Source organism: Macaca nemestrina, chromosome 8, assembly GCF_043159975.1.
Source record: "Macaca nemestrina isolate mMacNem1 chromosome 8, mMacNem.hap1, whole genome shotgun sequence".
NCBI classification, from domain to species: Eukaryota; Metazoa; Chordata; class Mammalia; order Primates; family Cercopithecidae; genus Macaca; species Macaca nemestrina.
The window spans coordinates 1655794-1676852 of NC_092132.1; the positions used below are offsets into that span (position 1 = coordinate 1655794).

Genomic DNA, 21059 nt, shown 5'->3' on the forward strand with positions numbered 1-21059 from the left:
AAAAGTACAAGCCGAGTGCAGTGGCTTACGCATGTAATCTCAGAGCTTTGGGAGGTGAAGGCAGGAGGATTGCTTGAATTTGAGTGATCAGAACAGGAATTTGAGACCAGCCTGGGCAACACAGCAAGATTGCATCTCCGAAAACAAAAAAGAAGTACAGGCCTGGTGTGGTGGCTCACGCCTGTAATCCCAGCATTTTGGGAGGCCGAGGCAGGCGGATCACGAGGTCAGGAGATCGAGACCATCCTGGCTAACATGGTGAAACCCAGTCTCTTAAGAAATACAAAAAATTAGCTGGGAATGGTGGCGGTGCCTGTAGTCCCAGCTACTCCGGAGGCTGAGGCAGGAGAATGGTGTGAACCCAGGAGGCGGAGCTTGCAGTGAGCCAAGATCACGCCACTGCACTCCAGCCTGGGCAACAGAGCAAGACTCCCTCTCAAAAAAAAAAAAAAAAGTATAATGACTTAAGAAAGATTGTGTAATTGGACATTACGGTCAATAGAATACAAATTATGTGACTTTTTAATAACATAATTAGTAACTTTGCTGAAAAGAAGACAAGAAAACAATTTTTATGGAAGAAATATATAATAATTTAGAAATTATGAAGTTTTCACTAAGCAACACTGCCTGCCCATCACCAGAGCAGGTGGACATGCCCAGCAGCGACTCACTTCAGTCATCTCTAATGTTTTGCTGACTTCCGGTCAGATAAAAGCCATCGCTTTATGGATGTCTTTTTTTTTTTTTTTTTTTTGAGATGGAGTCTCGCTCTGTTGCTCAGGCTGGAGTGCCGTGGCACGAGCTTGGCTCACTGCAAGCTTTGCCTCCCGGGTTCAGGCCATTCTCCTGCCTCAGCCTCCCGAGGAGCTGGGACTACAGGCGCCGCCACCACGCCCGGCTAATTTTTTGTATTTTTAGTGGAGAGGGGGTTTCACCGTGTTAACCAGGATGGTCTCGATCTCCTGACCTTGTGATCCGCCCGTCTCGGCCTCCCAAAGTGCTGGGATTACAGGCGTGAGCCACCACGCCCGGCCTAATTTTGTTTTTTTATTAGATACTGGGTTTCGCCATGTCGGCCAGGCTGGTCTCGAACTCCTGACCTCAAATGATCCGCCCGCCTCGGCCTCCCAAAGTGCTGGGATTACAGGCCTGAGCCACCACCGCACTTGGCCGTGACTCCTTTTAAATGCTTGCACTTCGATGGAAGACGTTGACGGGGGCCTCCCGATGCCAGGGCCGGGCTGCCACCCTCTCCCGCCCCAGACAGCAGGACTGGGCTCTGAGCCGAGGGCAGGAGCAGCTGGCGGCTGCCAGCGCGACCGTGGGACCTACTGTGAGCCGCCACGACCCTCCTTGACTCGCCGTGACCCATCGTGATCCGCTGTGATCCTCCTTAAACTGCCGTGACCCACTGTCACCCATCGTGACCCGCCGTAACTCTGGGGTTGTTTGCTGCTTGCTGCCCGAGCCTGGGCGTCCCCGTGGGCGCGGGTGACAGCGCACGGGTTTGGGACGACAACCCGAGCTCCTCATCGCGGCCGGAATCCAGGCGGCTGCAGAGCGAGGTCTGCGGATTCGGGGGTGGAACCCTGGGAGGGAAGGGGAGCCCAGGGAGACGCCGCAGCGTGAGCCCGCCTGGCCCCAGCGCCCACGAGGCTCCCCCTGACGCCGTGGGCAGCCGGCGCGGCGCTGCCTTCCGGCCCTCGTCTCGTGTGCTCCAGCCGCCCCAAGCAGGGCCTGGGCCCAGCGCCCGGCGGGCTAAGGAAGATGCGGCTCGGCACCTCCCCCGGGGACCCTCCAACGCTCGGCCGGCCGGAGAGACGGCGCTTCCCAAGCGGCTTTGCGGCCGCGGACTCCAAGTCCCAGAGTGCCCCGCCCCAGCTTCCCCGACCCCGCCCCCCACCTGGCGTCGCGCGTATCCGAAGCACACCCGGCCGGAAGCCGCTGTTGGGGAGCCGGCGGTGGCGCTGGACGCAGGTGAGGTGGCACCGGAGTCAGCCTCACCCTGGGCCCTGGATGCTCCGTGAGAGTCAGGGAACGCTGTAGGGGTCTGGGATCGAGGGGCGTGGGGGCAGCCTGGGGCCGTGGTAGGGGGTCCGGCTGCGTTGAGGTCTCCTCGCGTGCTTGGGAGCCGCGCGATGCCTGCGCAGGGCCCCTTCCCGTAAGGGCTGGTCCTGGGGCCCTGCCGCGGAGCCCGAGCAGGTTTTCGGCTTCCAGTATAGGATCCTTGGGGGTGGCTGCGCCCCAAGGCCTGTCCTGCCCTGGAGGAATCTGGCTGGCCAGGGGTCTCCAGGACCAGCCCGCCTCGAGTGGGCGTGGGCTGCACACAGGCGCCGCCTCGTGCCTGTCCCTAGCATGCGGGCTTTGGCTGCAAGCCGTGTTAACGACTTGCGCCAGAAGCCCCAGTCCCAAGGTTGTCTGCCTCCCCTCTTATCAGCCAGAGGGGAGAAGAATGTACCTTTTATCGGTCCAGTGGGGGGTCGTGGGTTGGGAACAGCTGCTCTGGGCTGGGTGGTAGCTCAGGACCCCTGAGTAGGCTGAGAGCTCCCTGGGGAACAGGGCTGCGACGAGGGGGTGCCTCTGTCCAGCTGGGTCTTTCTGGTTGCCAGTGGACTATGTCCCCACCCTGAGGGCCTCACTCTGTGCCAGTTGCCACAGAAGAGTGGGGCTCCAAAGGATGGGAGTATAATGGCCTCAGCCTCCCACAATTTGACACTACAGGTGCAACTGACATGGATGAACCCCAGGGGTCCATGCGGATTCTAGTGACAGGGGGCTCTGGGCTGGTAGGCAAAGCCATCCAGAAGGTGGTAGCAGATGGAGCTGGACTTCCTGGAGAGGACTGGGTGTTTGTCTCCTCCAAAGACGCCGATCTCACGTGAGTGAGCTCATCCCGAGATCAGCCCTCCTCCCCATCCTACCCCTGACCGCAGAACTAAGAGCTCCAGGCTGGGCCTGTTCCTGAGTCTAGCAGTAGCTGTGTGTCTGGGTCCTTCCTGCTAGGTGGCTGGCCTGGCCTGGGTGTGCTTGGCTGTGTTCCTGGGCAAACACCCTCCCATCTCTTCCCGGAAGCCTGCACCCTCACACCAGCCAGGCCCTGGGGCCACCCTCCCTTTTGACTGTTCCTCCTGCCATAGTCCCACCCAGTCCCTGCACTCAGCACCCAAACCTGGAGTGCTGGTTCCCTCCAGAGCCTCCTGACAGCCTGGCTCCCCACAGGGATGCAGCACAGACCCGCGCCCTGTTTGAGAAGGTCCGACCCACGCATGTCATCCATCTTGCTGCAATGGTGGGGGGCCTGTTCCGGAATATCAAATACAATTTGGACTTCTGGGTAAGTGAGGGTGGCCCCAGCAAGCACTGGAAACCAGGATCCCAGGTTCTGGGAACTTCTTGGCGGCCTTCCCACTCTCACAGGCCCACATTCCCACCCCAGGAAGTCCCTGAGGATCAGGGCTTGGCACAGCCTGGTGGGGGCAGCCCCTGAGGGACCCCTAGTCACTCACACTTGGTACTGTGGACAGAGGGGCAATGCAGGTGGGCCTGGAGGCACTTGGCCCAGAAGGAAAAGCTGTGGAGCTGACCTGTAGCATTGGGAAGCTGAAAGGAGCCAGAGGCCACGTGGGACTGGGAGCTGGTTCCTGCACCCTGAGTCCCCAGGGCCTCTGGAGCCTCTGGCTCCCAGGACTGTGCTGGCCCAGCTCCCCTGAGCTGGGCCCACTGCACACTCCGGGGTGCAGGGGTGTAAACAGAGCTCTGTGCATCTGCTGCCTGTGACTGGGGGAAGGGGGCGTGGTATAAGGGCCCTGCCATGGCTAGCTGTGTCCGGGAGGGTTGACCCCACAGGTCTGTAGGCAGCAGCCTTACCTTAGCTGGCTTTGCTAAGTGTAGGAGGCACTAGGGTCAGCAGAGGCTCAGACCAGATTCTGCCCAAGAGCCCTGTCACCCCAGAGCCCTCCTTGTCGGTGTCTCGGCCTTCCCAGCAGGCTGCCTGGCCACCACCTCTCCCTTCTCCCAAGACCAGTCCCAGTGCTCCAGCCATGCCATGTCTAGTTCATGCACAGGAAGTGGGGCTTGCGGGGTGGACTTGGCAAGGGCAGGCTTCATTAATCCTGGGAGGTAGAGCCAGATGGGAGCTCCTCCAGGGTGGTGAAGTAGACTGCCCCATTCCCCATGTAGTGGGAGCCCCAGCCCAGCCCAGGGCCAGACTGGGCTCCTTCCCAGCCTCCACTACCTGCCCTGACCTCAGCAGCCTCCTGTGTGGGGTCCATCCCTGAGCTGGGAGTGTGGTTTTCTCCTCACACTGGAAGGCAGAGCCAGCCCCTCCTCCAGCCTTGGTGGGGCTGGAGAGTCGTGGTGTCTGTAAGCCCCGAGGCTTCACCTTGTCCCGAAAGGGTTAGGATGGGCAGGTTTGGGTCCTACCATGGCTGAAGGGCCAGGGTGTATCTCCACTTCTGCATCTGGAGGAGCAGGTAAGGGCTAGGATCTGAGCTGGGGAGCCTGATTGGTCCCCACCTCACCCCTGCAGAGGAAAAATGTGCACATCAACGACAACGTCCTGCACTCGGCCTTCGAGGTGGGCGCCTGCAAGGTGGTGTCCTGCCTGTCCACCTGTATCTTCCCTGACAAGACGACCTACCCGATAGATGAGACCATGGTGAGGGGCGGGGCCTGGCAGTGGGCGGGGCTGGGGAGCCTGTGGGCGGGGCCAGAAAGTAGTGGCCTCTGCCTCTCCCGCCCCCGCAGATCCACAATGGGCCGCCCCACAGCAGCAATTTTGGGTACTCGTATGCCAAGAGGATGATCGACGTGCAGAACAGGTCCTCACACCCGTCCTGCTGAGGCCCAGCCAGGAGTGGGGGAGAGGGCCCCCAGGGGCGGGTGGGGCCGGCCGGTGGGGTCTTCGTGCCAGCCTCAGTAAGAGGCCAGCAGCAGCGTGGGGTGGGATCGCGGGCCCAGGACGAGGGCAGGAGACACTGTGCCTCCGCAGGGCCTACTTCCAGCAGTACGGCTGCACCTTCACCGCTGTCATCCCCACCAACGTCTTTGGGCCCCACGACAACTTCAACATCGAGGATGGCCATGTGCTGCCTGGCCTCATCCACAAGGTGCACCTGGCCAAGAGTGAGTGCGTCCGCCCCACGGGGTTCTGGGGCTCAGCTCGAGAGGAGGTGACTCAGTGCCTCTGACACCTGCTCCCTCCCCGAATCTGCAGGCAGCAGCTCGGCCCTGACGGTGTGGGGTACCGGGAAGCCGCGGAGGCAGTTCATATACTCGCTGGTGCGTAAAGGCAGGCATAGCTCTCCCCAGAGAACCTGCCCCATTGAGCCCTGGGCTTGCCCCTGCTGGGCTGTCGGGGAGGCGGTGCAGGAGGGAGCCTCGGACCAGGAGAGAGTCTGGGCTGAGCTCTGAGAGGAACCATCTCTGGTTCTCGTGGAGGCCCCATAGCCTCCTGTTTCCAGGAGTCACTGGTGTAGCTCTGAGCTCCGAGGGAGAAAGGAGGGACCTCTGGTCCCCAGGCTGAGCCCCCACTGAACAAGGACAACAGTATGGACTCCCCGGCAAGGGTGTTTGGGAGAAGGGACCTGTGGCTATACCCATGGTCTCTTGACCCTGCCTGTCTGACCTGTAGGACCTGGCCCAGCTCTTTATCTGGGTCCTACGGGAGTACAATGAAGTGGAGCCCATCATCCTCTCAGGTGGGCACCTCAGCCCTCAGCCCCCAGCCCCCTTCATGGTGGGACAGGATCTAAGGCTGTCCTGGGAGGCTGGCTGAGGGGTGGGAGCAGGAATATTCATGAGCAGTTGGGGGGCAGCAAGGGGAGGCCTGACCCGGTGGCTCCCCACAGTGGGCGAGGAAGATGAGGTCTCCATCAAGGAGGCAGCTGAGGCGGTGGTGGAGGCCATGGACTTCCATGGGGAGGTCACCGTATCCTCTGGCTCCAGTGCTGGGGGTTGGGCGGGGGCCCCTTGGCAGGCTCCATGGCCTCCCGGCACAGGGCCAGCGTGGGTGGGACACTGTGGAGGGAGGATGCCTACCCTGGCAGGCGGAGGAGCTCTGCTGTGGCTCCCTGGGAATGGCAGAGGTTCAAGGACAAGCTGCGGGGGCTGGGAGTGGAGGTGCTCCTCTCGCTGTGGCCTTGACAAAGCATGCAGTTTGATACATCCAAGTCGGATGGGCAGTTTAAGAAGACAGCCAGTAACAGCAAGCTGAGGACCTACCTGCCTGACTTCCGGTTCACACCTTTCAAGCAGGGTGAGCCCTGACCCCACAGCCCTCCACTTGGTGGCCCCCACACCTGCTGGCCTGCCCCAGCCTCTCCTTCATGCTCCCTACCAGGGCAAAGGTGAGGCGCCCCCCTCAGAGCCTATACTGCCCTGGAGGTGGGACACCAAAGCTCAGAGGGGTGACTTCCCTGTCCCTGGGACTCCCCCCACTTCCTCCCATGTGGCCCTGGCCCTCCCTGCCCATGGCCCTCACCTGCCCGCCTCTGCAGCGGTGAAGGAGACCTGTGCTTGGTTCACTGACAACTACGAGCAGGCCCGGAAATGAAGCTGGAAGGCAGGAGCAGGTGCCAGCGGACCATCGGCTGGCAGAGCCACCACCCATCAACCCTGCCAGGAGCTGAGGGCACCACCTGGGCCCACATTCCGTCCGCTCTGCAGCCCCAAGCATCTATCCAGTGGGGCCCCCATTCACATCAGTCCTCAGGGAAACCAGGGCCCGGGCAGGCCCGGTGCTTTGCTCCCCACACTGGCCCCCGGCCTTGCGTGTGTCCACTCTGATCCTGTGTCCCGCTCCCTGGGAGCCAATAAAGTGCATTTTCACAGGCCTGGGCTTGGCAGCTCTGTGCTGAGCCATGCCCCACACCGAGGTACTGCCCCCGAGCCTGGCCAGCCCTGGTACCCACTGTCCCCCTGGCTTGCTGTTCAGCCCCCGAGAGCTGGTGACTCCCTGGGGTGGAAAGGCTGCAGAAGCTGGAGATGGGAAGGCACGCGTGTGGGCAGGCAGCAGGCAGGCAGCAATGAGACTGGCGTGGACAAGGATGTGCAGGGCAGGGCCAGTCCTAGCCCCTCCTCGTGGCCACCTGCAGGCCTCAGTAACTTGAGCTCACTAGGGCCTCCCTGCCTCAGCCTGAGAGCTCTGGGGACACTGGTCTAGTGGGCCGGAAACATCTAGTGAGCCAGCCAAGCTGGGCCCATGGATGGATCTGAGGGCAGGCTGATGATTCGGTGGCTCAGGCTTCCCCTGGCCTGGCCCCTCGTCTCTGGCTCTCAGGCTTGGGTGTGGGTCCCCACCTGGCCCGTCCCATGGAGAAGGACAGCTGCCTGCTGGACAGGTCAGCTCCAGCTGCCAGAGGTGGGGTGTCATTTCTCCCCCCTCATTCTCAGAGCGGAGACAGCAAAGTCCAGAATGGTTCCCGGGACGGTGCCTCACCCAGGCAGGGTGGTGCTGGGGTATGGACCAGGAGCACTTTGCTCGTCACCCCCTTTCTCAGCGCCTTGTACAGAGGGGGCCTCTAGGCTAGAACCCTCTGGTCCTCCACGCCCAGGACCCAGACACCCTCCCTGGCTCCTGGCCTAACCCTGGGCCCGCCTCTTCTCAGGGTCCCTCTCCTGGGCGCCCTGTGCTGTCTTCGCGCACAGGATGCCTTCTGGCTGCAGGTAGGGCTTCCTGCTTCCCTTCTTCCTTTGTTAATCTGGGCAGCACTGGTGTGTCCTCCCCGTCCTGGCACTGAGTCCAGACCTGTGTCCTGCACCCAGCCAACCACTCACCTTATCTGTCACTGCCCCTTTGTGTCAGGCAAGCCAAGGTGTCCTCTAGGCCTCCCCTGAGACTGGCCTCCTCTTGGGTCAAGGCCTCCCCACAGTTTAGGCCTCAGCTGAGGTGGCCCAGCCTCCAAACACCTTCCCTGACAGCACCATCTCAGCCCCTGTCTGAGCATCCACCCTGCCCTGCTGGGATTATTTGTCTGCAAACTTCTGGGAGTCCTGCCTCAACCCCCACCCCTCATGCCAACATCCCAGGGCCTGGAGCTCCAGGAGGTGGGTTGGCCTCGTTCACAGTGTATCCCCTGGCACCAGCTCTTTGTGGATAAAGGCTCTGCCCATGTGGGGGTTCAGGAAAGGCCTCCTGGAGAGGGTGGTGCCTGTGTGGCCACTTGGATCCGCCAGGTGAGGAACAGTGGGAAGAAGCCCAGCCAAAAGCAGAGGTGCCCTGGACACAAGCCATGGGTGGCTGGGTGTCCAGGTCAGCTAAGGGCTCCTAACAGATGCTCAGAAGCCTGGCCCGGCATGGGATGGAGAAGCTGAACAGGACTGGGCCTTCTTTTACTCACTGTGGCCCTGGGCACTCGGCCAGCAACCCTCCTTCACCTCGACTCGGTGTACTTGTTTATGATGAGCTTGTCCTTATGTATGATGGCATGGCACTGGATGCCTCCGGCCCCTTTCACCTCCCCATAGCCTGGGTCCCAAGCCATCACTGGCCCAGGGGGCCTGGGAGAAAATCCAGGGAGTCTGTGTGGGAAGGGGCTGGCAGGATCCAAGGTGGCAGGAGAGACAGCTGCTGACAGTGTGCTGGTGCAAAGTGTGCACCACCCACATTTCTTGGCCGCGGTGGCTGAAGCAGCCTTGTGGTGGCTTTCTATCCCTCTCTACGTCATTTGCTTTAGAGCCTTGACACTCTGGCCGTCCTGCGTGTGTGCTGACTGTAGTCCGTCTATACAGCCAACAAGCAGGGCTGCAGGGTGGGGTCCAGTCTGTCCCATCTGCTGCTGTGGGGTGGCCTTGCCCAGGCCCAGAGCAGGGCCCAGAGGCTGCAGCTGCACAGTAAATGTTGAATCAATGAGAGGATTTCATGACTGAAGAGCTTAGAAAACGTCAAAGGCTTCAGAAGAAAATAACATCGGTAACATGCAGCCTTAGATTAGATGATGAAAACAAAACCGCACTCAGATCTTCAAGCCTTATTTTCCTTGTGTCATTAAAAATGACACCCCCCCTTTGCGACTGTCCCCTCCCCTTCCCGTCGATCTCAGGCCCCTGGGCCCGGCCAGCTCTCCGTGACCTGGGCCTCCACCCCTCGTGCTTCCCCGCGGCTCCACCGCCTGTCGTCGGCGGGGCCTCAGTGACCGCACGCTCCGGACCAGCCCCGCCACCCGCTTCGCGAGCCCTCCCGTCCCGAAAACCAAGATCCGGACCTCGCACGCCCGACCGGGACCCCTCCGCGCTCCTCCGGCCCCGCCCCAGTTTCTCTCAGCCAATGGACAGTGAGGGGCGGCCTGGCCGCTTCGGGCAATAAGCAGCGAGAGGCGGGGTCCCCGCGCCCTGCGAACCAGTAGAGTGCGGACAAAAAGCCGGCCGGAGCGGGGCGACAAGATGGCGGCTGCGGGGTCGGCTACGCGGCGCGTGGGCTTCGTGGGCGCGGGCCGCATGGCGGGGGCCATCGCGCAGGGCCTCATCAGAGCAGGTGGGGCGGCGCGGGGCTGGGCCTGCGGCCTGGCGTGGGAGTAGCCCCGTGGGAGGTGTCCTGTCGCGAGAGTGGGGCCGGAGGCGCGAGCCCAGCCACTCGGGTCTCAGCTTCGCTGGGTGCAGCCGGAGTCACGCCTTTTTCCTCTTACTTTTTTGACGTGGCTGCGGGAAGATTTGAGTTACACGTGGCTAGGTGCTGCTTCCGTGGCCGGCTTCCTGGCCGCGTGGCCTTGGCCAGGCTCACCTCTTCCAGCCTCTGATGTTCTCTTTGCGCGCCAGCCCCTCTCCGAGCAGCAGGGCTTCTCTTCCAGACACCTTAGCTCTAGGGACACCTGGGCCAGATCATCCATCCTGTGCCAGTAGCACTCCCCACGTTGTGACAGCCAAAAAATGCCTCCAGACACTGCCGAATGTCCCCTGGGTGGCGGGAGGAGACAGGTAAAGTCATGCCCTGTTGAGAAACACTGCTTTATGGCCGGGATATTTATGCTGACCATATACTTCTCCAGGCATTTAGAAGCCTCTCTGCAGATTGTGGGTAGGGAGAGCTGGGTGACTCTTGGCTCTCTGCCTTCAGCCATACTTCAGGGTCCAGAAGAATCAAGATCCATCAGGAAATAGCTTACTGTGAGTTTTACCTGTGAAACCCGGCAGTACCACATGCCTCCCAGAGCTGTACTAGTTAAATGAGACAATATGTCTAATGTTGAGCCTAGTACTGGTGTGTATGGGTGGCACTGTCATGATTAATTGCTGTGTTTAGGTTGTAGTGTACACTTCTGTCTTCCTGTTCGACCTTACCAAAATCTAACCCAATCTCTCCACCCCTGTACCCCACAAAAGCAGATGATTTCTACCAAGTAGGCATTTAGCCTCTTCTTGGACATCCAGCCAGACTCTCCCTCCCGAGGAACCTGGGCCCCCATTGGGCCTTCTGTGGCCAATCAGCTGCCTTTGTACCCACCACACTCCCCCAAGGCCTGGTGTTCCTCTTCTGCTCCAGGCAGCCTTCCCTTCCTGGAGACAGAGGCCCCAGGGATGTGTCCTCACCAACGAGGCCAGCTCCTGGCCTCCACACCCAGCAGCAGTCAGGGGCGTTGACTGCCAAGTAGAATCAATGGATATGATTGCCTGGGCCCAGTGAATGGTGCATCCTGCTTTGGGTTCCTGAGGCCAGGAGGGGGCCCATGATGGGCCCGGCGTGGCTGAGCCTGAGAGGCCAGGTGAGCTCCTCCCTCTCCTCACTGCCATCCTATCCCACCCCCCTCACCAACCCCTCTTCCTTTTCCTTTCTTTCCAGGAAAAGTGGAAGCTCAGCACATAGTGGCCAGTGCACCAACAGACAGGAACTTATGTCACTTTCAAGTGAGCATAGAGCCTAGGTTCTTCATACCCTCCAGAGCCCAGGATAGTGCTTGACTCCTATCCCACTAAGACACCTATTAGAGCCAGAGATGGGTGGTTTATTTAGCTGAAGTTTGGAGACTGGCTGGTCTGGGCTGGGGAAAGGAGATGAGAGGCCAGGAGGAAAGTAAGGTTGTGGAGGGCCAAAGCAAAGTGTTTGTGTGTGTGTGTGTGTGTGTGTGTATGCGTGTGAGTGCATGCATGTGCACGTGTGTATATGCCAGTGCATGCTCACATGTGCGTTTGCACGTGTGGTGTGTGTATGTCACTGCGTGTGTGTACGTGTGTGTGAGTGCATGCTCATGAGTACATGCATGTGCACCTGTGTGGTCGTGAGTGCATTCGTGTGCACGTATGTGCTCGTGTGTGTGCGTGCACATGTGTATGAGTGTGTGCGTGTACACGAGTGCATGCTCATGAGTGGGTGTGTGTACACGTGTGTGCTTGTGAGTACATGCGTGTGTGTGTATGTGTGTGCTTATGAGTGCATGCATGTGCACGTGTGTATGTGTGCTCGTGAGTACATGATGTGTCTGCACGTGTGTATATGTGAATGCATGCTCGTGAGTGCATGCATGTGCATGTGTGTGTTTGCATGCTGGGGTGGTGGTCACAGACATTCACTGCGGATGGAGGGCTCAGGGCTTGGGGAGGCGCTGACATCAGGATGGCCTGTGAGGAGCAGGGTTAGTCTGGGTGAGTCTTGGGCATTGGAGAAGTTGGGGTGGTCTAGACACTTGCAATGGGAGAGACCCTGGGACCCATGGGAATGTGTGGCCTCCAGCAGGAAGGGCTGTGGTGGAGAGGGTGTGCCGCTCACACAGCCCCTGAGGCCTGGTTCTGGTATCCCTGGCACAGGCTCTGGGTTGCCAGACCACCCACTCCAACCAGGAGGTGCTGCAGAGCTGCCTGCTCGTCATCTTTGCCACCAAGCCCCACATCCTGCCAGCTGTCGTGGCAGAGGTGGCTCCTGTGGTCACTGCTGAACACATCTTGGTGTCCGTGGCTGCTGGGGTGTCTCTGAGCACCCTGGAGGAGGTGAGTGTCCCTTGGGCTAAGGCCTTGATCCCAGCATAGGCTCTGCTGGCCGGGCTTGGGTGGCAGGCAGCCCCCCAGAGAGCCTGAGGTGGCCGGGTGGCCCACCTGGGTCAAGTGTTTGGGCTTAGGGTTCCCTCCTGGTGCTGTACCTGGAGGCAGATGCTGGAGGCCTCCCAGCAGGCCCCAGTCCTACAGACTCCCTGATTCTGACCTCTCTCTGGCCAGCTGCTGCCCCCAAACACACGGGTGCTGCGGGTCTTGCCCAACCTGCCCTGTGTGGTCCAGGAAGGGGCCATAGTGATGGCGCGGGGCCGCCACGTGGGGAGCAGCGAGACCAAGCTCCTGCAGCATCTGCTGGAGGCCTGTGGGCGGTGTGAGGAGGTGCCTGAAGCCTACGTCGACATCCACACTGGCCTCAGTGGCAGTGGCGTGGCCTTCGTGAGTATTGCCTCGTCCATCCCCCGCCCCACCCTTGGCAAAGAGGGGCCCACCCAAGTCCCTCTGACAGCCTCTGCCCTCAGAGTCCAACCTTGAGGCCTGCATGGTTGGTCTCCAGGCCCACTGGAGCTCTGCTTGTCCCTGGGACTTCACTGCCCTGGGGATCTTCGAGGCCAGCCCCTTTGCAGACCCTTGGGCTCAGGCCTTAGTTCTGGCCATCCATGGCTAGTGCTCTGGGCCTTGTTCCTGAAGGTTCTGAGCCCCCAGGCTTTGACACCTATCCCCCCCACCACCATGGTGCTGCTACAGGTGTGTGCATTCTCTGAGGCCCTGGCCGAAGGCGCCGTCAAGATGGGCATGCCCAGCAGCCTGGCCCACCGCATCGCTGCCCAGACCCTGCTGGTGAGTGAGGGTGGCCTCTGGGGAACATTGGGAAGGCCCAGGCCTGTACCACTTCCAGTGGGCAGGGAAACAGCAGGCTCTAGAAGCTGGGGCCAAGGTTGGGGGATGCAACAAGGGCAGGCTGCACAGTGGGGACTGGGCTACCTCCCCTGGTCACCAGGCTCTAACACTCTCCTCAGGGGACAGCCAAGATGCTGCTGCACGAGGGCCAACACCCAGCCCAGCTGCGCTCAGATGTGTGCACCCCGGGTGGCACCACCATCTACGGGCTCCATGCCCTGGAGCAGGGTGGGCTGCGAGCAGCCACCATGAGCGCTGTGGAGGCCGCCACCTGCCGGGCCAGGGAGCTCAGCAGAAAGTAGGCTGGGCTCTGGCCATCCTTGCCTGCCTTCGTGCCCCCACCTCTCCCTGTGCCCCTTCCCCTGAGGACTGTGGCTCCCTCCCTCCTGCACGAGGGTCTCCTATCACTCCTTCTGCCCCCGCACAGGGAAATGCAGGGGGCAGGACTTGAGAGGTTCCAGCAGGCAGGGGAGTCCTGACTAGTGGGGACACTCCTCCTTCCCTGATAAGCAGAGGGCACCGTGGTGGTTGCCCTGCCCCTTGCTGCAGTGAGCCCTCCTCGCTGCAACATACATTCTGAGGGGCCCAAGAGATGGCATCTTGGTCAGTTGCCCACATGGTTGGGCTGTTGGTCGAGGCCATGAACAGAACTTATGGTAACAGGCACGGCTGGCCCAGTGCCTGATCTGGAACCGGGGCTTGCCTTTGGCTTTCCAGGTGGCTCCATGCAGCTACAGCCAGGCCAGCTGCCTCATCTCAGCTCTAGGGGGCACGAGCCATATGGGGTCTACACACGAGACCCTCTCCCCTACAGTAAAGCCAGGGGCCCTGGCCTGCTGTGGGTGGGGCCCCCACGGGGAGCTGGAGCCTGCCCTGCAGCCCAGAGAAGCGGGTGCCTGTGGTGGGTGTGCTCGTCCTCTGCTAAAGAGGAGGAACTGCTGGGCCAGGTCTTCAGCAGTGCTGGGGTGGCACCAGGCGGGCAGTGGTAGGTGGGGCAGCTTGAGGTCTGAGAGGGTGGCCCTGGCCAGCCAGGACAAATGCAGACCCCTGGCTTTAGTTGGGATACAGTCTCCCTCTTTCCTCCTGATCCTAAGCTCCTGACAAGTGGCCAGGTGGCTCTGGGCCCTCCTGCCCCTCACCTAGGTCAGGGGTCCTGGAATGCCCCGTGGCTCTGGCACCACCACACTGGCCTCTGACGGTAGGACTTGTCCCCTCCACATGTCCCTAAAAGGCAGCAAGTCAGGAAAGCCAGGACTTGGGGGAGAAGCAAAACTCCAGGATTGAAGGCTAGGGTTCTAGGGCCTTTGGGTGGGGAGGCCCCAGGCCAGGCAGTCTTAGCTCCATCCCCTGCCCCACAAGATTCACCTGGGCCTCCAGTCCCATGCTGGCCCCAACTGCTGCAGCGCTCAGCTTCCACCCAGCAGCCTCTGGAGGAAGGCGGGGAGCATGCCCTCAGCGAGGCTGGGCAGCGGGTTCTGCTGTGCCATCTCCCTGTGTGCCTGGGCAGATCAATCCCCCAGTGCAAAACAGGGCTAAGGGCACCTGCAGGACAGCAGCACACTCCATCCTTCATGCTCAGCTGCCTCTGTGGCCACAGACTTCTGCCCGCCACCTGCTCTCTCTTACTCCCCCGAGCCTAGCCCATCCGTAAGCTCCCTCCCCCGCCTGGTTCCCGGGGCAGGCTGACTCAGTCGACTGCTTGGTCCAAGCCTGGCCCTGGCACTTGTCAGGGTCAGCCTAAGGAGATGGGAATAAAGATGCCGGAGAGCACCAAGTGAGCTTATGTTTCACCAGAGGTGAATAAAACCAAGTTCCGGGCCAGGCCCAGTGGCTCACGTCTGTAATCCCAGCACTTTGGGAGGCCAAGGCGGGTGGATCACGAGGTCAGGAGTTCAAGACCAGCCTGACCAACATGGAGAAACCCCATCTCTACTAAAAATACAAAATTAACCGGATATGGTGGTGCGTGCCTGTGATCCCTGCTATTTGAGAGGCTGAGGCGGGAGAATTGCCTGAACCCAGGAGGCAGAGGTTGCAGAGAGCCAAGATTGCCCCACTGCACTCCAGCCTGGGTGACAGCAAGACTCTGTCTTAGGGGGAAAAAAAAAAGGTCCAATACCTGCCCCATCTAAGCTGAGGCCCACAACCTTGGTCAAGGACAGGTGTCAGGTAGTGAGGGTGCAGGCACTGTGGACAGCAGAGGTCTCCCCATGCCTGCTGCAGGCCTCTACATCACCTGGGGGCTTTGTTAGGCATGGAATTGTCTCCCCTGCACAGTCACCCCAGGGGACTGTGTGCCAAGCCTGGGCAGGTCTGGGAGCCTGGGGTCTGGCGCAGGTGACCCCCTAAAGGAACGTGGACAGCCCTTCTGAGGGCCACCTGCATTCACACTGAGCCCATCTGCAAGGAGAAATCATTGATTTTGAGCCAACACCTGTCTCCCCCGGGACCCCTGAGAAGCCCTAGGTACTAGGTGAGCTCAGTTCGGGAGGTGGAGAGCCCAATCCAGCCACTCCTGGCTCAGCTGGTGAGGGCCTGTGACAAAGACACAGGCTTAGGTTCTCAGGGCACTGCGGGGAGCGTCGTGGTCAGCCAGGCCTCCCCTGTACCTTTTACTGCCAGGCAAAAACTGTTCTTTAAGATAGAAAACGATGGATATGATTACGGTATCTTTAATCAGTGTTGCACTTTTATGCCCTGTGCCCCGACTGTTAATCTAGGGGGTATTCCTGATCCAAGCATTGGGTCAAGAGTTAAAAAATACGACTTCAAAACAGAGATCCTCATGAAGCGGACATGTCCGGCCTTTATTAGATAAAGCCACTGGGCCCATCTGACCAGGCAAGCTCAGCTGTAAATAAGCTTGCCAATTAAGAGGAAGGGCCCTCAACAGAGCATGACCCTGCAAGCCCAGGGACTCTGATGTGCCATTGGGGTTGCTCCCCATGGGCATCTCAACTAGGTAGGTAAGGGGTTGGGATCCCTGCAGGACCACCCCCTAGTCTGGGGGTGTCCCCCTTCCTTTCCCACCACATTGTGATGTTTCATCTGCAGCTCAGTGGACATCCAGGGGGTCCCCCAAGCCTGCAGGTCCCTGGGCCAAGGCAGTGGCCTCATCCCCCTGAAAATGCAGGTCGGGTGGTTTCAACAAAACCTGCGCTCATCTTGCCCTCCTCAGCACCTTCTCCAGCCCCGCCAAGCCCAGGAGCTCTGACGATGACACTGACACAGGGATCACTAACTGGAAGAGCAGTGAACAGGAGCTGGGGGCTCTTGTGGGCCATCCGAGCTGAGGACAGCTGGCTGCACCTCCGAGGCCACAGGCACCCCTGCCCACCCCTGTGCCTGCAGGGAATGTGCAGAATCTGCCAGTGAGAGGCCAGGCCCCGCAGGCAGCCATGGCTGTTACAGGAAGTAGATGCAGCCTCACCCCAGCCCGCCGTCTGCCCACAGCCAGGACCCCGCAGGCAGCGGCACCCGTGCAGCTTTGGGAAAGAACACTTGGCCTCCCAAAGGGTTCCACCGCCCCCGGGGTCCACTACAGCCACCAACCCTGGGGTCTTCCCATCACTTCAGACACTGAGCAGAACCGAGAGGGTTAGTGAGCTGCAGGTAGGGCTGAGACAGGGCCCCAGGTTCCAGCCCAGGATAGCAGGGATCCCTGACTGGCACTGCCCACGGGACCAGGCGTGGGCAGAGCAGCCTTCTCAGCAGCAGGGCCCAGCAGCTGAGCTTCTGCCACACAGCACCCTGTGCTAGCACACCCCATGCTAGGGAGATGCTTTTTAAGCCCTCTTTAGGGGGTGTTCCCCGCCTAGTAAATGCCAGCAGGCAGATCCACTCTTGGTAGGCTTCTGGTGTCCCCACCAGCTTGCACCTTTTTTTTTTTTTTTTTTTGAGACAGAATCTCGCTATCTCCCAGGCTGGAGTGCAGTGGTGTCATCTCGGCTCACTGCAACCTCTGCCTCCTGGCTTCAAGCATTTCTCCTGCCTCAGCCTCCCGAGCAGCTGGGGTTACAGGCGCCCGCCACCGCGCCCGGCTAATTTTTGTGTTTTCAGCAGAGACGGGGTTTTCACCACGTTGGCCAGGCTAGTCTTGAACTCTCGACCTCAGAGCATCTACCCGCCTCAGCCTCCCAAAGTGCTGGGATTACAGGCGGGAGCCACTGCGCCCGGCCTCTTTTTTCTTATAGCAAAAATTAGTGCTGCCTTATTTACAGAAAGTGACCGTCCAGGTACTGGGGGACAGGCCAGAGCCACCCCGATGAGAGGAGCGGGCCTGCCAGCACCGATGCCAGCGTCCTGGGACCCGGGCCAACAAAAGGGCTGAGATGGGAAGAAAGGTTGGAGATGAAAACCTCGCCAAAGAGGCAGCGGCAATGAGTAGCCGGGCTGAGGGGCAGCACCAGGAGCTGCCCAGGCTGCAGACAAGGCCCAGGTGTGCGGCCCTCGCTGGCACTGCGACCAGTTAAGTCAGCTCCTCCTCAGAGCCTTGGAGGCAGGCCTGGCAGAGCAGAGGTGGTGTCCCCGCCTTGGGTGCCTGAGCCCCTGGAAGGTGCTGGCCCAAATGTCTCAGGCTTTTTGCAGCCCATCCCCAGCAGTTCAGGCCAGAGGCTCTTCCTGTAGGTGGGGGTGGCCTGATGGGCTCGGCAGGCGTGCCTGGAGCTGCTGCCCTGAGCTCCGCTCAGGGAGTCTGTTTCTTCTTCCCAAAACTTCCACACCCTCGCTGAGCTCTCAGATTTTGAGATATAGATATATACATATATATGTATATATTCCTTGACTTGGGGACAGGTCCAAGGAACTGCTTGTTCTTGGACCTGTATAGAAGTCACTTTTGGGGGACATTCCCTGCAGTTGCCCCACTGACAAGCTGGTGCACAGCCCTTCCCTTCCCTGTGCAAGCCTCCAGGCTACCCCTGCACTCCATAACTCCGGGTTTTCAAGGTTCCCACTGCTAGGAGGACACTGGAGGCAGGTGGGGATGAGGGGCCAACACCTGGAGGCAAGCAGGCCAGCTCCCTGCCTCTCACACCAGCTCAGGCAGCATCTCTGCAAAGTCATTTCCCACCCTACCTGGGGAGGCATGGGCATCCCTGGCCCCAGTCCAACCAGGACTCTAGGTCTAGACCTGGCTGGAGCAGAACAGAACCAGGGTTGGACAGGCCCTGGGACCCTTTACTCCTTTCAAACTAGGCCTCCCAGGAGCAGCTTGTCAGCCACATCCTTGGCAGTCTGGGGAGAGGCAGAAAAGTCTGAGGGTGGGGAGAAGAGCCCACAGAGGGTGGCACTGCATATTGACCTGGGGGCTGTCAGTGCCAGGGCCTGCTTCCAGGTATGTCACGTGGCTCCGGACCCTGGGACTGGAAAAAATGGTCTGTGGCTGATGAGGAAGCCGGGGAAACTCTCCTGCCATTGGCCAAGTCACTAGGGTGCAAATCCAGGCAGCTGCCAAATCCATGGAGTAAGAGATCTGTTCAGACCGGAGTTTTCTTAGGGAAAACTAAAAATCCAAGGAAACCGAACTCCACATCTCCCTGTTGCACCCGGAACCTATGGAAACCCCGAATACGGGGCTCTATCCCTCCCCACTCCACAGTGATGCTCCAGTACCTCGGGCCTCTGACCTCCATAGCAACCACAGGGCGGCCCGAGACCAGCCCACCTGGCCCCTGTTCTCACGGCCCCTCTGAAGAGTATCTTTAAAAACAGATTTAATGTGTTTAAAAAAAAATAGAACCAAGTGGTGTGCTTTGCCACTGAGATGACTGCGCTGTGGCTCTGGGGCCACGTAGCACCAGGGCTCGACAGCAGACAGGAGTGTCGGCCCTCATCCAGTGCATTCGACTGGTACAGGGGCAGAGGCCCAGCCCCACGGGGGCCAGAGCGAGAACACAGTCACCTGTTCCGACAGGTGCTGTGCCTTGTATGCCCCGCATACGTGCCTGCCCTGAGAGGAGAATGGGCCGGGCCTCTTCCAGCTGGGCCCCCAGGAGACTGGGGTGCCAGTGAGGCAGGGCAACCTCTCACCAACAGAGCTCCTCCAAGCCAGGCTGGACTTGGATTCCTGGAACCCCCTGTACCCATGGGGTGGGCCACCCCAGGGGAGGGGAGATGGGAGACTGTGTGTGTCCCCTCCCTCCAAGTGCAGCAGGAGAAAGGTCACTGGGCTGGCCTGGTCACACACCGTCATATGGGCCTGCTGGGGTATGCCCGATGCCCCCCAGCCTCCGGGCCATGCTGATAAGTGAGCGCAGCTGCACCAGCCTCAGTGGCCCCACCTCTCTGGGGTCCTGGCTCTCCAGCCACCGCAGAGCTGTCTCTAGCCCGCGCACAGCCTCCCCGGCAGTGGGCACCGAGGTCCCTCCGTACTCGGTGGCCTCCTCCTCCTCCTCTCCTCCCCCAATGGCAGAAGGCAGGCTGGCTGGGGCCGGAGGGGCTGCAGGGGGCAGGGCTGGGCCCACCTCCTCCCGGCAGCCCTCAGGTGGACCCCCATCATCGTCCAGATGCAGCCACTCTGCAACCTCCTCGGGAGCCAGGCACTTGTAGGCCAGAGCCGCCAGGTGAGTGAGGTCGCTGAGCACCCTGCTGTGCTCAGCAGCTTCCTCAGCCTGGGCCGGCTGCCCAGCACTGTCCTCGCCCGGCCGGGGCTCGAAGGCGGCCCTCAGGCCCAGCAGCCAGCAGCGCTCAATGCTGCCCGCCTGCACCAGGTCCCAGGAGAGGCCGGCCAGGTAGAGCATGTCCTTGAGCATGAAGCTGCGCATGAAGTCCAGCGGGGAGCCGCTGGCGCAGGACACAGCCAACCGTAGCAGCTCGCGCTTGTACAGCTGCTTGAAGGCGGCCACCACGCCCTGCTCCAGCGGTGCGGGAATGTGTGCCCGGCTGCTGCCTTTGGACAGGAACAGCACCCGCACAGCGCCATCCGGTGTCTGCAGCTCCTCCGGAGGGCCGAGGGGCTCCGGCCTGCACCGCACGGGGGCATCCTCGCTGTCCTCCAGGGCGGGCATACTGGCAGCTGGGCTTGGGCAGGGCGGGTGGGCCACCAGCAGCACGGCCTTCTGCTGCAGGCAGCTTCGGCGCAGGTAGCGTTTGACGCCCGGGACAAATTCCTCAAAGAACCAGCCCCGCAGCAGCGGGCGGCTGAGCCAGGCGTCGGGGCTGTAGCGGTAGGAGGCCGGGAACTTGTCCTGGTTGTGGTGGCGCAGGCTGGGCGGGTCCGGCAGCCGCCCGATGACCAGCGGCTTCAGCTTGTGGCTGCCGGTCAGGTTGGCGGCCAGCAGCACCGTTACGCGGTCGCCCCGCCATCGCCGGCCGCAGCCCCTTGCTCCAGGGTCCCCTGCACCCGGGGGCGCAGCCTGCTCCGGAAGCAGCTTCCAGTAGAGGCCGGTGACGTTGGCGTTGTAGATCTGCTCGTCGCCGTAGCCGCCCTCGGCGGGGGGCGGCGGGGCCGAGGCGCGGTCGGGCAGGGGGCCGGCGCCGGAGGGCAGCGTGGGCTCCTCCTTGACTGGCGGGCCGGGCGCGGGGCCCGGGGCGAGGGGCCCGGCCTCGCCGTAGAAGCGCTGGCTGGAGATGCCGTGGCGCTTCTGCCAGCGCCAGAACCAGCCGTGGCTGGCCTTGAAGGTGCACTCGGGCCCGTAGATCTGGCGCGCAAAGGCCTCGGCCTGCGCCTGGATGAGCGGCCCAGACAGCGGCACCCCGTGCTGGCGCAGTGCCAGGAACCAGGCGTACACGGCGCGGTCGATCTCCTCCTCGTTGGCCAGCCGCATCTTCTTGCGCTGAGTGCCCACCTCGCCGCCCAGCTGCTCCAGGAACCAGCGCAGCTTGGGCTCGTCCTTGAGCCAGCCGCGCAGCGTCCCACCCGGCACGCCGAAGTCGCGGCACACACTGGCCTGCCGCTCGCCGCCCTTGACGCGCTCGATGGCCTGCAGCTTGTCCTTGATGGAGTAGGCCTTGCGGAAGGCCATCTTCACGGCCACGCGGGGCCGCGGCCCGGGCGCGGGGGGCGGCGGCCGTGCAGCGGGGACGGGGGCCGGGGCGGGTGCAGAGGGCCCGGGCGGGGGACGGCGGCCGCGGTGCGGGACCGGGCCGGCCGGGGGACCCGCAGGGTACATGGCGGCGGCGGCGAGACCGGCGCCGCGGGTCGCGGGAGCCACACGCCCAGCCGCTCGGGGCGGGGCACTCGGGGGCGGGGCGGCGCGGGTCCCTCCCCTTTGTCCCGCAGCTTGCGGGCGCACGCGCGC

General features: G+C 61.5%; 3 protein-coding genes across 5 annotated transcripts; 2 read left to right on the forward strand and 1 right to left on the reverse strand.

Moving 5' to 3' along the window:
- The first annotated feature begins 1852 nt into the window (after positions 1 to 1852).
- Positions 1853 to 6836, forward strand: GFUS (GDP-L-fucose synthase). Of its 3 annotated transcripts, none has more exons than XM_071067647.1 (11): positions 1853 to 1980; positions 2794 to 2881; positions 3223 to 3337; positions 4532 to 4660; positions 4750 to 4823; positions 4994 to 5127; positions 5219 to 5283; positions 5636 to 5702; positions 5853 to 5932; positions 6160 to 6259; positions 6501 to 6836. In XM_071067647.1, the coding sequence occupies exons 3-11, from the start codon at positions 3290 to 3292 to the stop codon at positions 6554 to 6556; spliced, it is 753 nt and encodes a 250-aa protein (XP_070923748.1). In that variant the 5' UTR covers positions 1853 to 1980; positions 2794 to 2881; positions 3223 to 3289; the 3' UTR covers positions 6557 to 6836. The 3 variants fall into 3 exon arrangements, with proteins under 3 accessions (XP_070923748.1, XP_011750805.1, XP_070923749.1); XM_011752503.2 differs by having other exon boundaries at positions 1882 to 1980; positions 2725 to 2881; XM_071067648.1 differs by lacking the exon at positions 1853 to 1980 and adding an exon at positions 2344 to 2416 and having other exon boundaries at positions 2725 to 2881.
- A 2511-nt stretch (positions 6837 to 9347) lies between these two features.
- PYCR3 (pyrroline-5-carboxylate reductase 3) lies at positions 9348 to 14642 on the forward strand. The gene is made up of 6 exons (XM_011752501.3): positions 9348 to 9475; positions 10778 to 10842; positions 11740 to 11919; positions 12145 to 12357; positions 12667 to 12759; positions 12939 to 14642. Exons 1-6 carry the CDS (start codon positions 9385 to 9387, stop codon positions 13119 to 13121), a joined length of 825 nt encoding a protein of 274 aa, XP_011750803.3. The 5' UTR covers positions 9348 to 9384; the 3' UTR covers positions 13122 to 14642.
- A 957-nt stretch (positions 14643 to 15599) lies between these two features.
- Positions 15600 to 21025, reverse strand: LOC105488451 (tigger transposable element derived 5). The gene has a single exon (XM_011752500.2). The coding sequence runs from the start codon at positions 20928 to 20930 to the stop codon at positions 18999 to 19001; it is 1932 nt and encodes a 643-aa protein (XP_011750802.2). The 5' UTR covers positions 20931 to 21025; the 3' UTR covers positions 15600 to 18998.
- Positions 21026 to 21059: the final 34 nt, after the last annotated feature.